Source organism: Netta rufina (assembly GCF_964035555.1).
Source record: "Netta rufina genome assembly, chromosome: 5".
Classification (NCBI taxonomy): domain Eukaryota; kingdom Metazoa; phylum Chordata; class Aves; order Anseriformes; family Anatidae; genus Netta; species Netta rufina.
The window spans coordinates 33,895,547-33,912,139 of record NC_140128.1 but is presented as its reverse complement, the minus strand read 5'-3'; the positions used below and the strand labels follow the sequence as shown (position 1 = coordinate 33,912,139).

General features: G+C 44.5%; 1 protein-coding gene across 1 annotated transcript in view; it reads right to left on the bottom strand.

Moving 5' to 3' along the window:
• Positions 1 to 16,593, bottom strand: part of CSTPP1 (centriolar satellite-associated tubulin polyglutamylase complex regulator 1) — a gene marked incomplete at both ends in the record, with an annotated part of 77,118 nt that overhangs the window by 1,535 nt on the left and 58,990 nt on the right. Inside the window, 4 exons of the mRNA XM_084288380.1 lie at positions 1,501 to 1,610; positions 3,167 to 3,362; positions 5,934 to 6,019; positions 11,477 to 11,561. Of these exons, the coding sequence (XP_084144506.1) occupies positions 1,501 to 1,610; positions 3,167 to 3,362; positions 5,934 to 6,019; positions 11,477 to 11,561 (477 nt within the window). The remainder of the gene's footprint in view (positions 1 to 1,500; positions 1,611 to 3,166; positions 3,363 to 5,933; positions 6,020 to 11,476; positions 11,562 to 16,593) is intronic.

Genomic DNA, 16,593 nt, shown 5'->3' with positions numbered 1-16,593 from the left:
TCTTGCACATGACCAGGAAAACCTGGCACAGCAACACAGAGTGGTGAGAGGTCCAGTGCTTGCTTCCATACGCCACATTAAAAGAATAAGCAAGCAGCTAAAGCTTAACTTGTTTCTGTTTGCAGAATGTAGTGAGGTCTCTGGGGCACAAGAATTACTTGGGAGAGTCAGTAAATGGCACTTAAAGGTTTCACAAATCTACCTTAACACTGGAGTTAGGCTGCAGGTTCCCATTTGCCTGACAAGTTCATCAGTGCTACCCCAGCCAGAATGAACTGCTGTAATCCCTACCCCAGCTCTAGAGGGGCCACTGGCTTTGTGAGGCGGGAGAGCAGGCAGGCCTCCTCACTGAAAGCTCCTTTGCCTGAAACTGCCCTTGCTGAAGGGCTTTGGGGAGCTTGTGATCCCCTACAGACCAAAGACTATTGAAATCACCCTTCAGGAGAGATTAAAAGACACCAGGAAAAGAATCCTCCTCTCCTTGCCAAGATGCTAGCACCTGTCAGACTTGTGGCTGCTGCCCCTCCTCTGCGAGAGGCCTCAGCAGGAGGCTGGCAGAGGGCCAGGGGCCAGGCCCACATTAATAGAAAGGAAAACCCACACACTTTGTAGATGGCACAATGGAAGCTGTGGGCAGGTTCTTTTTTTTTTTTTTTTTTTGCCCATCTGTTTTCTTTGCACTCGATTGGAAGTGGATTTTGTCGGGCAAAGGAAAAAAGAATTTGTTTGGTGCAATCCAGGCATCACCTGTGAGTACACGGCTTCCTAAACCTGTTTGCAGAGGGGAGTGCAGGGCTGTAGTCATGCACCTTTGATATATAATCTCCGTGTTGCTGGGTAAGCAGCCCTTCCCCAGAGGGGCATTAGAAGCTTAAATTGTTTGCTGGAAGAAGAGGCTCAGCCAGGGAGGGGACACTTCTACTATGACACACCTGTGCAAAAGAACAAGCCCTCGGGCAAGGTACAGCATCTTTTCACTAAGGCTTGTCTTTGAAATATGGGGACTGGCAGATACTCAGGCCTGGAGTAGAGGGAGAGGATACCCAAAGAGAGAGCTTATCCTTACTGACCCGATGAACTGCTGAGCAGAGTGAAGGTGTGTGAGCCTCCATGCTTTCAAACATTTCTCCTTGTCAAATGCCAAAAGCCATTGCTGTTCCCCTTTGCAGGAGGAAGAGGAGCACAACCAAGTCATATGGGGACAACACAGCGCTATGTGTCTGAATTATGCACAGATTAAAGATGTAAAGCATTGCTGTCTTAGGGCAGCATTTCACACCTCATTTTATTGTGGAAGAAGCTCCACAGCTTCAAGCAGACAAGTAAGGTGCAGTGCTATGTTTCTAAACTTTAATCCATTTCAAAAAAAAAAAAAAAAGATGAAAAATGGCCCCACTTTCTTCCTAATGAAGTAAAATCTGGGGCATAACTACAGCGGAAATTCCACAGAAATGCAGAATGACTGAAAATGTAGAGCTGTCCCAGTCATAGAAATCTTACCTAGGGCTCTGTTGATCCCTTGGTCCTTTGCAAGCGCCAAAAGGAATCCATAGAAGGTCAGTCTCTGTGCAGTACTCAGCATTTCTTTCACAAGAGCACAAGGTGGACAGCTAGGAAAAGAGAGACAAAGAGGTTATCTTGTCTATTAAATATCTTTTTTTTTTTTCAAGATGCAGCTCAAATTGGAAGAATAAGCCCATTTACCTGTTCAAATATTGTCAAATTGCCCCCGTTGTTTAAAACTAATAGCCAACAGCTTGTTTACTTGGCATTGCATCTGCTCCCAATTTGCTAAGCAAAAATGATTGGGCTGGGGTACATCCCTAGGAGCAGTTTTACCTTCCTCCTTTCCAAGGACAGGGAGAAAAACCCAGATCTGCTGAGAAGCATATACACATGTCCACTCTTGACATATCATATTCTTTCATTAAAAAAAAAAAAAGGAAATCCTTTCTTTTAGCAGTTAATAAACTCCCATTTCTGTGAGGGCACTGTTATTATCACCCTTTTACCATCAACAGACATTCAAGGGGCAGGAAAATCTCTCCAATGACAGACTAAATATGTCCTAAAACATTTGAGTGGGGACTGCAATTCCTATGTCCCCTTCATCTACACTCACCTTAAACCCTGGCCCTGACCTTTAGGCAATATCATCATCATGATTCTTGCTCTTGCTTAATACTCCTTAAAGAGTTTCCTGCAAAATGGAACTGCTGCATGTAGAGGAAATGAAAGTGCTGAACAGATCAGGACTTAGTAGCACTCCTGGGAGATGTGGGTGTGGGCTGGTGATCCCTCAGGCAAAGGTGGTTACTAAAGCCTGGCTGAGCATTGAGCTACTTGAGGAAAGGCTGGGAATGTCTCCCCTCACAGATAGGCTTACAATATCCTCCCCAGCTCAAGCTCTGGGGGCATACAGGGAACATAGAGCTTCTGTTACTTAAACGTCCAAACAGCCCGGAATCTCTGCTTAGGTGCCTATGGTTCTGGACAGTAGTTCAGAACTAATTTTGGGGACCGCAAATTTCGATTCACATAAAGCAGGAGTCAGGTGGGGCCTGCGTCATGAGTCTTTTTGTGGATCTAGACCATGACTATCTGCTTACTACCTGCAACTATGAAGAATGTGTCTATTAAAGCTATACAGTAAGGCCTGGTTTTTCTCTGTCCCTTGATGAACCAAGGCTAGTCTTGTGCCTGGGATCTCTAACTGGAGACCAGCTCCATCCCATATTCCAGTTCAGACTAGCAGTGTGATCTTGTCCAGGTGCTAAAGCTTCATCCACCCCAGTGTGGCCTGCCTGTACTTCAACACTCAGGAACACATTTGTATTTGTTTATCTCTTCTAGTTAATCCGTGATGGTAGATGAACCCTCTCCTTGATGAAAATATCAACGTAAAAGCGAGCAGGAAAGCAGAGTCCCAAATCAACCAATTATCCCAATAATCTGCTCAACTCCCCTGTGTTTATTAGGCCCAGGAAATTGTTTTTCTATTTTGGTTAAGGCAGTTCTGCTGTGATCTCTCCCTTCATACTTCTCCAATGAGATCTATGTGGAAGTTACAGCTTGTTCAAAGTCCTGTATTTCTTCGCAGATCCAACCTTACCAAGGGTCTCCAGAGACAGAGACTTCACGTCTGTGTTTTGGACTCTATTCATACCTGTATTTTGATCTGTCACACAGGGACTCTAGGCACTGGTAGAAGAGAGACGCCTCTACCCCATCGAGTGGGTTGCAGTCATTTGGGGGTTGTCGCTGCCGATGTTGCCCAGAGGATGATGTTGGCACAATCACAGTATTTGGATTCTTACCAGCCAATAGGTCTTGATAAATGGCAGCAACACTTTCCAGGAACTCTGAAAAAACAGAAAGCGATTTATAACTCAGGGCTACAGCCAGCTAAGTATCCTCCTGACCTACCAGACCCAGGATTAAATTGTCATTCCCTGCTCTGTGCTGCACATGACACCAACAGGAAATGAATGTAAGCACAATACTAAGGCACCCTGCATATTTAGATCAGATATTATGCAGGCACAAGCAGCCATTTCCATGTAAGTTGCTGGCTTCTCCCTGTCAGGATAGTTATGAGAGGCCAGCCACTCTGTTCAGACTCTTCTAAAGGGAACAGAGGCTAGCATGTGAATAAAGCAGCGGAGTGTGAAAGCTAATGTCAAACACACAGCTAGTTTGCAAAGTCTCAAAAGTTTTCCTTCTTCGTCTGTTACCACCAACCGAGAACTCATCCAAGTTGGGAACAAAATATATGGTACTGCAACAGAAGCAAAGGGAGCAAGTTAGTCAGGGCTCCAGGCTGTATCCCAGCTTGTCTCTGTGCTGCTCCAAAGTAAATATTACATGGGATCTAGAGGAAGGGCCAGGGCAGGTCAGGGCTAGAGTTGGCAGAAAGCCTCTCCCCAGGCTCCTCATACTACCCACTGTTTACTGCAAGAGCCTAATTTTAAACAAGTTTGTTTATGGATGTGGTCAGCAGTTTACAAATCTAGATTCCATTTGGAGTGGTTTGCATGTGTGTGGGTTGGTGGGAGAGCGTATGACAGGCTGCGTGTGTGCACTGTGCCTGGGCGAGCGGGACAGGGCCGGGCTGCCTGAGTGTGTGCACACAAGGGCGCGTTTGGGAGGGCTCCGGTGGCATTTGTGTCCCCAGCGAATGGAAGTGTGAGGATGTGCGTGAGGCGGCTGGAAAGGAAAGGCGGGATGGCGGCGGGCCCTCGGGCTGTGCTGAGGTTTTGCAGCTCAGTGGAAATATTTTGTTGTATCAGAGAAAAACTTTTCAAGCGCATTTTCTGTCCGCAGCTCAAGGCGCTGCAAGCCTGGTTCTGCCCAACCCAAAATCACCATTTTAACTGTTTTTCTTTGATGACTTGTCACGGGTAATGTTGTGATATGCACAGGGGAGTTATACAGAGAAAAGTACTAAGAAATAGAGATGTTTGTATTAGGAATAGCAGCTGACTCATAACTGCTGGAAAGATGGGAACTGACAGGTTGGATCAGATCAGCAGGCCACCCAAGGCTGCACTCTGACCACAAACTGTGCTCCACCACAGCTTCTAGCCAGTGTCTCCCTGTATCCCTGACCTGGCCCCTTTTGCCTGATCAAGGCCAACCAAGAGCTATGCCCATCAGCAGGAACTGTTAGTGTGAGCGGACAGAATCCCATGAGCTTTTGTTGCCTTTAGAAAGTGCTCTGTGCTGCAAGACAAGTGAGTGAGTGCCTGTGCAGTGCCCCATGCTTGGGAGCATATCTAACCTTGATACGGGAAACGTTTCCCTCTTTTTCCCCACTTGAGCAGTTTCCTGGATGAGTTCCTTTCCTCAACAACATTTTAGGGGGCTAAGACAAACAGGCCAACATACTTTAAAACATCTTCCTGTAAAGAAAAAGCACACGAGTGTTCATCCAAGTTTCTCCCCCTTGCCACCTGAACTTTAGTTTAAAAATACCTCAGGATTTTTACAGCTGTGTATGTGTGGGTGAGTGTATGTAAAAATATGCATACACAAACTATTAGTATTTGATTTGTACTTCTCCTGTCAATAATCTTAAAAGAAGTACTCCATCTACGTAAAACTCAAACTGAGGGAGAGGGGTAGAATATGACAAATGACCAATAATACGAAAAGCATAGATAGGGATTAACTGTTCGTTTTCCCTTCCAACTAGGGACTCTCAAATCAAATGAGAGGTGGATCTTCGTGGAACAGGTGGCAGACCCATGCAACTCCTTGCCAAGGAGAGTTGTGGAGGTTAAATGTTGATGTGATTTCAAGGGGAAACTGGAAAATTCCTTGGGAGAGAAATCCCCTGAGTGTTTCTAAACCTGTAGAAACTATACGCATTTCAGAAACATTTTGAGCTGAAAACAGCTTGTAGTTGGATGAGTATTAGAGGTAAGAAGGGTAAGAATTGGATGAATTTGCCAAGTTCCTTTTTTTTTTTTTTTTTTTTGAGGCACCAGCTCCCGATCCCTGTTGGGGCCAGAACATTGGGTTAGGCTTGTTCTGGGCCATTCTGATCCTGTCTCCAGCAGGGGCCAGTACTTTGGAGGCAGAAATGCTGTATTGCAGAGTTATGGGAAAAAAATATTAGTAAAAGTTAACTGTTAGGTGCTAACATACACTAGATAAAGCTGGAAATGTATGTCTCAGGGCTAAGACAAATACATGCATAAGCCATAGCTATTACAGGTATCTTGTTATTCATAACCATTTGGAACCTCCTTATGAAGCCTTCTAATCTATTGGCATCAGTGACAGCTTTTATTGATGGGTCCCATTAGCTATATATTCTCTGTGAAAACCCATGCGTGTCCTTACAAGGCTGAGAAAACTGCAGGGATAGAAGAGCTGTAAGGCTGTAATGATATGCCAGAGGGTGAAACCAGCAGCTTCCCAGTATTTACCTGAGTAGTAGAATTGGATCTGGAAAGCAAAGAGGAAATCAGAAAAAGACATCAGGCAATCCATAGCATCATCCATCAGCACAATCCTAGGAATAAGATGAGAGAAACGGTTTGGCATCTCCAAAAGGACTAAAGCCTTCAAGCAGGAACCCCAGATCCAGAGAAAGCACAGCTAGGCAGCTACATGCAACTGAGAACTGCTAGTGGCTTGGCCCAGGGTAAGAGGTTAGGAGAGAGCAATGGGAACACCCACCAGTGCGTGGATGAGGGCACCCTAATATCAAATGAAAGCAGCTTGAGAACCTGGGGTGAGGAGAAGATCCTGAGTATCAGTGCTATCATGCACTAGCTTCAGTGTGACCAGAGCAAGATGAACGTTAAGCATTCAGGCCTGGGGGACGTGCTGGAATGAACATTGGCAGTAAAACTACTAGGCTGGTTCGCATGGCTGTATAAAGAGTAAATTTGCTACAGGCCAGGCAGTTACACGATTATAAAACTGGTGTAAGCAGAATGAGACTTGTGCTGTTCTTCTGTACACCAGATTTTATTGAACTAGGCTATTTCCACATTCATAAGTATAACAATAGCCATTAAATTCCAACCTATGGCCCAACTCCACCTGACTACAGAGGAAATAACACGATGTCTCTTCTGCATCAACAATCAGCTTTAAAATTACTTACCGTAAACATCCTATCCTCCTTTTCTCATGGATCAGTCCCTTTTCATATATTATCAGGTCAAATTTCATAGAGACTGAAGACTTCCTGGACAAGGGACAATGTCTTATTTCTCTCTGCTAAACCCCAGGTGCATCTAGGGAGTTACATGTATCCTTATTTTGAATCATACTTTAGGAATACATAAAATATCAGCAATAGGCCACAGAGATGAAGTACAAGGGATAGCAAACTCCACCTCCTCCTTTTGGGAAAAAAACGCTGGATTTCAGAACTAAGTAGTTAGGGCAAAAAAATATAAAAATAAAAATGAAAACAATGCTCTGGTCACTACCAGGGATTAGGAAACAAGCTGATCAGCGATAACTGAGACCAGAAAGCAGAAGGAAACACAGCACTTTGACAGGAAAAAAAAAACAGTACTCAGAGGATGTTAAAGAAAGGTGGCTGGTGGTTCCTTTCAGCTGTGTGTTTTCTGGACCACCATGCAGCTTTAAGCAGAAACAGGTCTACTGACCCTGTATGGTCAGTATCTGGGATATCACACAAGGAGGATTAGCAGTTCACTACAGCCAAAGTGTGGGCCATCTACTAGGACACTTCTGAACGCAGGGCCAAATGCTGTCCTCAGACCGACTCCTGCAGCATCAATGGTCTGAACACACTGCTGGGGAAACACTGCTATGTCTCGTGTAAAATACTCCAGGGAGCTGTGTGGGAGGCTGACCTAGAAGAGTTAGAGGATCTTGCAAGAGGCTTACTTCCCCGCCACTCAGACCAGTTCTGTTCACTGTGGCAAAATCAAACATGCAGAGCAGCTTGAATTAATTATCTCAAAGAAGAAAGACTGGGGCTAAGAGGGTCCCCAGGAGAAAAGCCAGTATTTAAAACAAAACCCTTTGAAGATGTCAAAGTGCTTCTGATTTATTTATTATGTTCCAGAAGCCTCCTCCTCCTCCTGTCTAAAGAAGCAGTAGCTTCAGTGCTTAATTCTCACTAATAAGCATGTTACTAAGATTGTCAGTGGCCACATCAAGGAAATAGCTTTGAAGCTGGCAGGCAGAGCATCCTCATCTCTCAGGCAATATTGCTCAGCTACTGGCATTTCCAACCACTCTTTAAGCACTGGAAATGCTATGGGCCACATCACTGAGAAGCTGCACTCCCTCCTTTGAAATAATGGTCTGTCTCCCAGATACCCTCAAAGCACGAGCTCCAAAGCTTTTACCAGTGCATTTCTTCATCCTGGAGAAACAGGAGAACAATAGTGGAGAGATTTTTTTACACATTTATTTTGTGGAGAGACAATATTACATCACCCTCACAACAATCAACTAATTTCACTTGTTTTAAATCTAAAGCTATGGTTGATGGGTGTGCCCTGCAGCAGGAAGTCCCGCTCTGCTACTTACAGAAGAGCATCGGGAAGTGGGCAGAGGTCTGAGAATTTAACATTTCTTGCTGTTAGAGCCAGCAAGGAGCCTCTAAGGAGGGCTGCACGGCACATATGTAACGGAGGAGCGTCTAAATAGAAGCAGGTGCACTCTGGTGCTGGGTTACTGACTCCACTTGGCCCAGGAGCCTGCACTCCGGAAATGTTGAGAAGTCTTTAAATCCAATACAATCATTTATGAGGAGATTGACTGCAGCTGGCTATTCCCCCACATAGCCAGCTGACTGCGCAGCCAGGGAAGCTGAGAGCGCATCACATGCAACATATCTGTACATCTTCCCTGAAGTATCTGGCAGCGAGAGAATCCCAGCCATTGCTGGTCTGTAACCTAGCCAGCAGGAGCTAAACTGAGGATGAAATCTGAAAAGTCTGAACTAGAACTCAAAAGAGTTCATCAGGTAGCTGAGATTTCAACAGTTTCTTTATTCACTCTTGTCCAAATTAGATTTTAAGCCCTTAGGGGCACAGACTTACTTACGAGGTTAGTAGTCAGCACTTAATGAATAATGAAAATTAAGGAGAAACTCTGGAAAGGATGTAAGAAAGATGCCTCCATTTCAGGGACTCTGGTAAGGGTGTAGTGGTCTTTCAGGGTTCAGGCGGGTTTGGCTGACAGGGAAGCTTTGCTATTGTGCCAGTGGGGGAACTTTATCATCTGCTGACTGTGGTGAAAATCTCGGAAACCCAGACTAGACAGGATGTCCCCAGGACAAACTCTAGAGCAGGCAAGTTGAAAGGACTTTTACTGTTCCCCGCTACCATTAAGGGCTAACTGACACTGTGTGTCTTAAGGCCAGGCTGGCTCAAATGGGTCTTCAGGGACGTGGTTAGTTTACTGATACACAGAGGCAAAAATAAATGGAACATGCAAAAAGAGCAAGATCTGCACTCTCAGGCAATCTTTTACACTTCTATTAGCAGTGACCCGTGCAGCGTGAGCTCCCATATTGCATAAAACAGCATGGGACCTGTGAGCTACTTGCTTCCCACTGCTGTAATGCAGGCAGTGAGCTCTGTGGGTTTCTGTTACAGGAGAGGAGTCAGTGCTCAGGTACAGGTCCTGAGATCCCAGCACCAAACCTGAAAATCCCTTCCTTTTCTGCCCTGTCGCAATTTCAAGATTCAGAAAGCCAGAAGGTGCCTCTGAAGATCAAAGGTATCCCTGTAGATTAAGATCTTTAATCTGCTAATGCCTATGGCCCTTTGAAGGGGAAAAAAACGTCCAAGAAATCTCACTTATAGCTTGGGTTTTTTTAGGGGGTTATGACCCCTGCATTTGTGTGGCACCAGGAACAGACAGATGGAGGTCTCTGGTGTAATGCTAATAAAACCTATATTGTTGTAGCCTCTGTTCTGCTCTGACATTTCCAGGTCCTGTTCGCGTCCAGTGTTTGTTATCAGCGCGTAGCAACAGCTCGTGGGCAAGCGGAGAGCCCTGTGCTCTGAGCTCATCTCAGCCAGGCAGCGCTGGGACCGCAACTGCGACTGCTCCAACAATTACACGGCTCCTGGCTGTACCAGCAAACGCTGGGGCTACTGGCACCACTGCACTTAATTCCTTTCCCAAGGCAAATCAGCACCAAAGTTGCTGGGGGTGTGTGGACAGAAGGAGGAGCGATGTCAGCAGGTCTGCGTGTGCCGTTCCTGCTCCGCGAGGATGTAAGCAAGCAGTGCTGGAAGGCAGCCTGCAGGGCTCACCTTCCTGACTGGAGGAACCGAGGAGGACATTAGGAAGTGGGAACCAGAATAAGCAGCAGCATGGGGCAGGAAGAAGGAAAACGAGTGAGAGAGAGCAGCAGCTAGAAGCAATGAGAAAGATGTTTGAGAAACATGATGAGTTTTATTAAAATTGCTCAACCAGATTATCTTGTAACAGAGGAACAGCAATGTTTAAGTAAATCTCTGGCCAGCCAACAGCAAGAGTGAGGTCATCCCCACCTGAGCCGGGGTGCCTCAGACAGAGATCTCATTTCTCTCTAACACCTGCTCCCAAAGCTGGCTTGTCTGTCTCTAAGGCACACGCACAACAGCGCAGCAGGCCCCTGAATGGGGCCTCTAGTTTACAACAGCCTTGTGGATTAAATTCCTTGACACAAACATCATAACATGTGTAGATACGCTGAAGACTCCTTTCATGCACCATCAAAAATTCCTGCTCCGCTCAGTTGGAACTCTCTGAAATGCACACCCGCACATCGGACTGGTGCTGCAGTACCTCCATGAAAGGAAGCAGCGGCTAGATCCCTGCTACAGGGTCAGCATTCTTTCTTAGCCCGGCATTGGGGGCCAAGCAACTGTACTCCGCAGAGCCCAGAAGGCCCGCTGATGAGTTAGAGGGAATGGTAGCGCTCCTCTTTTAGTATTAATTGAAGCAACACAGCTTTAACTGAGGTTCAGTTCGGAGAGCAGAACAGAGAAGCCTGGGAAGAATTCAGAGAATCAGCCACGTGGAAGTGCTAGCAGATGGATAACATTTTTTCATTCTCTTTTCTTAATACACTTTTCAAGGGACTCTCATTCTGTTATCTTTCTTCAGCATCAAAGACAGAAAACGAGGACCTCTTCATTATGCAGGCCATGAGCAACACAGGCAGCAGCTATCATCCTGATCACATGCCGGGATTCTGTTTCCAATGCTATATCTATATAGCATTATATATATGAAAAGCCTTTAATTTCCATGCCCCCTCTACTGACATGGCTAGGAATGAAAGTACTTAGTAATCTTGCTGTGATTATGTATACGTGTGTGTGCTCCTACTGAGATCTGAACTGACCCCCTACCCCAACAGATGTATATACCTTATTACATTTTCACTATCAGATAGTTAATAATCAACTGCCTGGGCTGGACTGGAACCAGCAAGCACTAACAGCAAAAAAATCCCATATCACCTTATCAGTGCCCTGAGCCATCTATCTGCTTTAGGCCTTGTCTAGATTAAAACAAAATTTCAAACAAATTAGGTACCATGTTCTTAGCTACAGTACTTTAAAACAATCCTTCAGAGTTTAGTACCTTTTTTACATGTGATCAAGCATAGGAAACTGGGGAGGCTGGAGGGGAAGGAACACATTTTTAAAATGGTAAACTATTTTAAATAGAGTTTAAAATGGTATCAGTTAAAATCACTTTGACTAACATTTTTGATATGCAACTCATCTGCTGAATTTAGAGACGACAGCAGCATTCTGCGCTGAGATTTCAGTCCTTGTATACCATAAATACACATTCTTTCTCATTGCTAGAAAAAAGACACTCTGTTCTTAATCTCAAATCATGACATAGCTTTTCCCCAGAATCTTAAAAGCTGGAGGTCCCTGTTCATATCTTTACCCACAGATCTAGTTCCTAAGTCCATGTGTGTAGGGCTGATCTTGCCTTAAAAGAGTCGATGAGGACCAACCTTGCTGCTTTCTGGGTGAGTTCCATTGGGAAGTCAGGGCAGAGCAGCTGCAGCAGGCAGTGGTATTCCTGTGCTGTCAGCAAATCTGCAAGAAAAAGAGAGGTGAGAACATCAGAATTCTCTTACAGGTTGTTCCCTCCCCTTGTTTCATTTCTAGGAAAGAAATCAAGCTCTCTTCTCTTCTCAATTCAAGCAGACTGGATACCTCTGACACCAAAACTGCTAGCCTTATCCCCCAGGCCCTCAGAGCTGGGCTCTGCAGATAGGAGTTGCCAGTGACCCAGGCAATCGGAAAGGGGCCTGATGAAGGGGAAATGCTCCTGAAGAGATTCCCTCAGAGAAACCGGTAACAGGTAGCGGTGATTCAGTGTGAAAAAGAGGTAACCAAAACTGGGCAGTTTCAAGTGACAACACAGTTTGGTTTGACTTGAATATAACCATGTGGAAAAAAGAATCATTTCAAAGTTGCTTAAATTTGCTGAAATTCACTGGCATGGCGACATTCACCACAATGAGCCTGAAAACCGTCCACAGAACATCTGGCAGCAGTAACAAAGGCAAACAAGGTTTTGGGGTTGTATATGGAAGGCTACAGTGTATAAACCACAGACGTTATTACTTTGGTATTCGGTAAGGCAGCTGGACGGTCTCTTCTGGAATAACGTGTACGAATCTGGTCACTCTATTATAGGAAGCACAGAACAAAGATCCAAAAAACACAAGAAAAGCAATCAAATGATTCATGTTTTAGGGAGCTGCTTTGTGAAAGACTGGTCAAGAAAGCTCTCTGTGGTTCAGCAGGAGTCATAGAGGTGAATCTTAGGGAACTTTATAGGATCCCAAGGGAATGGAAACATACTGATGTCAAAAAGCCCTACATGATTGTATGTTCACAGTCCAAAAGCCTGTGGACTGGGCTTACGGAGACGACTAGCTGAACAGCAGCAATTTTGCAGTACTTCTATATACAGAAGAATGTCAAGTATGGAAGAAAGAGCCAGGGGTGGAAGTAGAGCCAAGCAGTAGTCAGGGAGGGAATCCAAAGGGCACAGGCACTAGGGCTGAGGTACAGAACATCAGGTCTGTTACCACGGACACGTCTTAGCCTTCCTTAGCCCCAAAACTCCCATCCAAATAATCAACCTCGTTCCAGGTGATAGCCACGACTTCTTCATATCTCAAAGCATGATAGTTCCACAAAACTAGGAGAGAGAATACTACACTTCTGTCTGTTTCAAGAGGCAGATATTCAATAGCAAAGGACATTTCACTGTGACATCCAGCCCAGCCAAAGTAACGTTTTCAATGCTGACTATTGAAACATTGCAGGATGACTGTCATCAAAATCAGGCTACAGACTTTTCCTTTGCCTACATTACTAGCAAGGGAGGTGGAGGAAAAAAAGGAAAGATCGAATACTTCTCTCTTCTGTTCAGGAAACTCTAGAGCTGAAAAACACTGTCATCAGGCTCTTCAACATCCATTATGGATGCTGTCTAGAATTCCATACTTTGCACTGCTCTCAGGAGGACATTCTATCTCACAAAGCACCTTAGATTTAGGGTCATGCTATGAAGAGATTATTTTGAATAACGAGTAGAAAAAAAAATTGCACTGTCTGGAAAAGCCAACTCTGCAGCCAGAAATCTGCTGTAACAGAAGGAGGTCCCAGCCTGTGCTGAACTGCAACAGCACTGCTGGGATCTGTGCATCCTATTCTGCTATAGGGGTAAGTACATCAGAATCTCTCTTCTTCCCCGATAGGAACACTGGGCTGAATTCAATTTCTGTGACTGCGCTGAAATGGCAGATGTCTCAGAGAATATGGAGGGCACTGTAACATTTTTCTATTGTCATTTCTTACTTAAGCACAGTTCAGAGGCTGCCCTTCATTGCAGATGCTTGCATATATGTCAGCATATATCTGAGCTTGGAAGTTGCTACTTGCAATTTTTCAGCCAACTATTTCTATTTTGTGAAACAACATGGAGAAAAAAAGACTCTTCTCAGTTATTTTGTTAATCCAACATTCATTTATAGCAGTAGAGATTTTGGTCCTAAGTTCTTAAAGAAGCAATCCGAGCAGTTACAGGGTACATGCAAGCTTCATGAAATCATCCTCAACTAGCTCAGCACATGGAGCAGGTTAGGGAAACCAGAGAAGCTGGACATAAAAAGGCTCTTTAGAAACAGACACTTTGTTATAATTGAAGAGAATGGCATGGGCCTCTAACAGCTACTCTTGAAGGCTTTCTAAATCTAGCTTTGAATAATGCTGAGCATTAAAATCTTGATCTTTTTCTAAAAAGTTTACACATTGGTCCTCAAGGAGTCACACCATTTGGAAGCTTTACCCAATGCTCAGTTTACATTTCTGGGTTGCTTAAGTTCAAATTCCTGTTTATGCATCCTTACAGTCTCTGAGGCTTCTAGATAAAAGCATCTTAAAAGAGTAACTGGGCCCTAAGCAAGCATTAGTTTTGAGGCATAGAGATCTCTCACTTGCTGGAATTAACGTATTTTTAAAACTTAATAATCATTTATGAGGTCTTTTTCTCCTTTTTCTTTGCACTGAGTCACGGCATCATCCTCACTCCTCCATCACAAAACCACAAAGCTACATCCAGCTAAAGCACAAGTCTGCTCAAAAGGACCTTGGGAAAGGGCGGCAGAGACCTCTCCAGCCAGCACATCAGCAGGTGATGTGTATTCTCAGCACACGTGAATTCACTAATTGCAGTTTGAGTCTTTGAGCAAGCGGTCTGTTTAGATGGGAACTGCACGCAGAGCCGAAGCGGTGCAGAGAAGTTCCTGCTGTAAAGAAAGCAGCTCAGTCTTTACTCCTTCCTTCTCGCTGCTTGTGCCTGGAGCGAGGGCACCCTCAGCTGAGTCATCCAGCACGCAGGCAGGCTCTTTCAGCCCAGAACGCAGCTCAGCCCGTAGACACCCCAGGCATCCGACCAATAAATCATATCAATTTCTCAGACTACGGATGGGTACCTATTACACAGGAAGGGGGATCACCGCAGACCTTAGGAGGTGTCTACAGTTTGCTGTGATGACTGTTTTCCTATTCCCTACGGCAAGGTCAGTGAAGCCCATGCGGAAAATTACATTTGCCCATGCACCATATTGTCTGCCAAGAGCTGCTTGGAATAAACAAGGGCAGTTTTGGTGCATGACCACATTGCTCCTTCCTGTCTCCAGGCCACAGCTGAGTAAATAGTGTTCAATGCTGCATGATGAAGAAAGAAAGAAAAGGAGGAAGGTACCGGTCAGAATGAGTGAAAACTGGAATCCACAACTGCTACTTTGGTTGCTACCACAAATTACTGCATCTCAAGTTCCAGTAACAAATGAAGCAAATCACAGAGTTTAAATCTGACCCCATAGCATAGGGCAGCGAGCTATAAGCACTCTACCACGCTCTCGCAGTGGAACAAACTCGGTCATACCGTGTGCTTAAGGATGGAGAGAGACTGATTGCAATCTGCATGTTAATCGTGTTCATTTACAGCTGAAAATAATGCTTTGCTCTTCTCCTGTAAAACAGCTAATCAAGAAACTCCAGAGTGATTTTAAAACAGCAGTCCACTAAGGAGGAGCTGGGAGGCTTAACAGAAAAAGTAGAGGAAAAAGTAAATGGGTATGGCTGAAGTTGCAGAGGAAGCTCAACTGTTTAATCTCAATTTTTGCTGTGCTGGTCTTCAAACTCCTGCCCAGCCTGCTGCTCCTGTGCTACTAGGAAAATGCAGGCTGTTCCCTACCACCTCTTACTGCCCATGATTAGTTTATTGGCCTTCAGTGCCTGGGGCAGACTCATCCTTACATTTCAGAGACACAGGGGAAAAGGTTTTTTGTCCATGTGGTATAGTCGTGGAACACAAACACTGGTTTCTGGATAAAAAAGGCCCCACAGTTGAGAAATATGGAGGCAGCCACTTCATATTACCCTGGCTTTTAAAACATAGGCTCTTTTTACCCCCTTCCTTTGCTGTGTGTGTGTAGCTGACAGGCAGCACCTAACGCAAACTGATGCAGACCTGAGGAACGCTAAATGACGCGTTTATGCTGCTATCAGTGTCCTGAACGGAGTGCAGCACACACACACCTGAGCCATCCTTAAACCAGTTCTTTCCTACTGACAGCAGCCCAGCCACAGAAGCCTGGAGCTCAGTGAAGGCTGTAAAATCAACCCAGGAAGCCAATAAATATTTAGGACTTAGCTTGAAGTGCAGTCATTGCTGCTATATCTAGGCTGCTTTCGGCACAAAGGGTAGCTATCTACAGTGCTGTCACAACACTATGACAGCTATAAATATGCCAAAAGCAGTAAAAGAATATTTATCGCAGTTGGTGTATGAAATCTGACCCAAAAAGCCATATTAGTAACTCCCCAGAAACTGGAGGATTTCCTTGATGAATATAAATTGAAGTTCCTTATTCCCATCGTATTTCACATACAACTACCCGAACAGCAATGTAGCCTTCCCCTCTGGATTATGGTAGGACACAACATTTCCACAGACTGCTTTTCTGCCACAGGCACGATGTCATTCAAGAGCCATAAAGTCAGAGAGCTGTAAATCAGTCTCCTAGAAATATAACAGAACAGCCTAATAAATAATCAAATGTAATTTTAAATGCTGGGAGAGTCTTTCTCGGCCTTTAGATTTTTAGGATTTCTGGTACAAATATCACATTCTTCGGATTCTCTCCATATCTGTGCAGTCTCGTAACCTTGTAAAGAATGAAAACAAAGCCTCTAAAAATAAAAGTCTAGGTGTTCTTGTGCTGCCTATAGGAGCTGCAATCTTACAAATAAATAAATAAATAAACACATCTACCGATAATACTGCAACTTCACAACTCTCATTTGAGCAATAGGCTGCACTCTGCACGTCTCACTCTCAGGATACCGATAGCCTCATTTCCTTACCTCTCCATACATCTAGCACTAATAACAAACAGAAAACCGAGAACTCAAGGAAAAGGAATGCAAACATTCTTTCCTTTCTTCCTCATAAAACTTTAAGCTTAATAAAAAAAAAATCCTTCTTTATTAATCATTTATAAAATTTGACATTGAGAGATTTTATGAATTATCATGAAAAAGA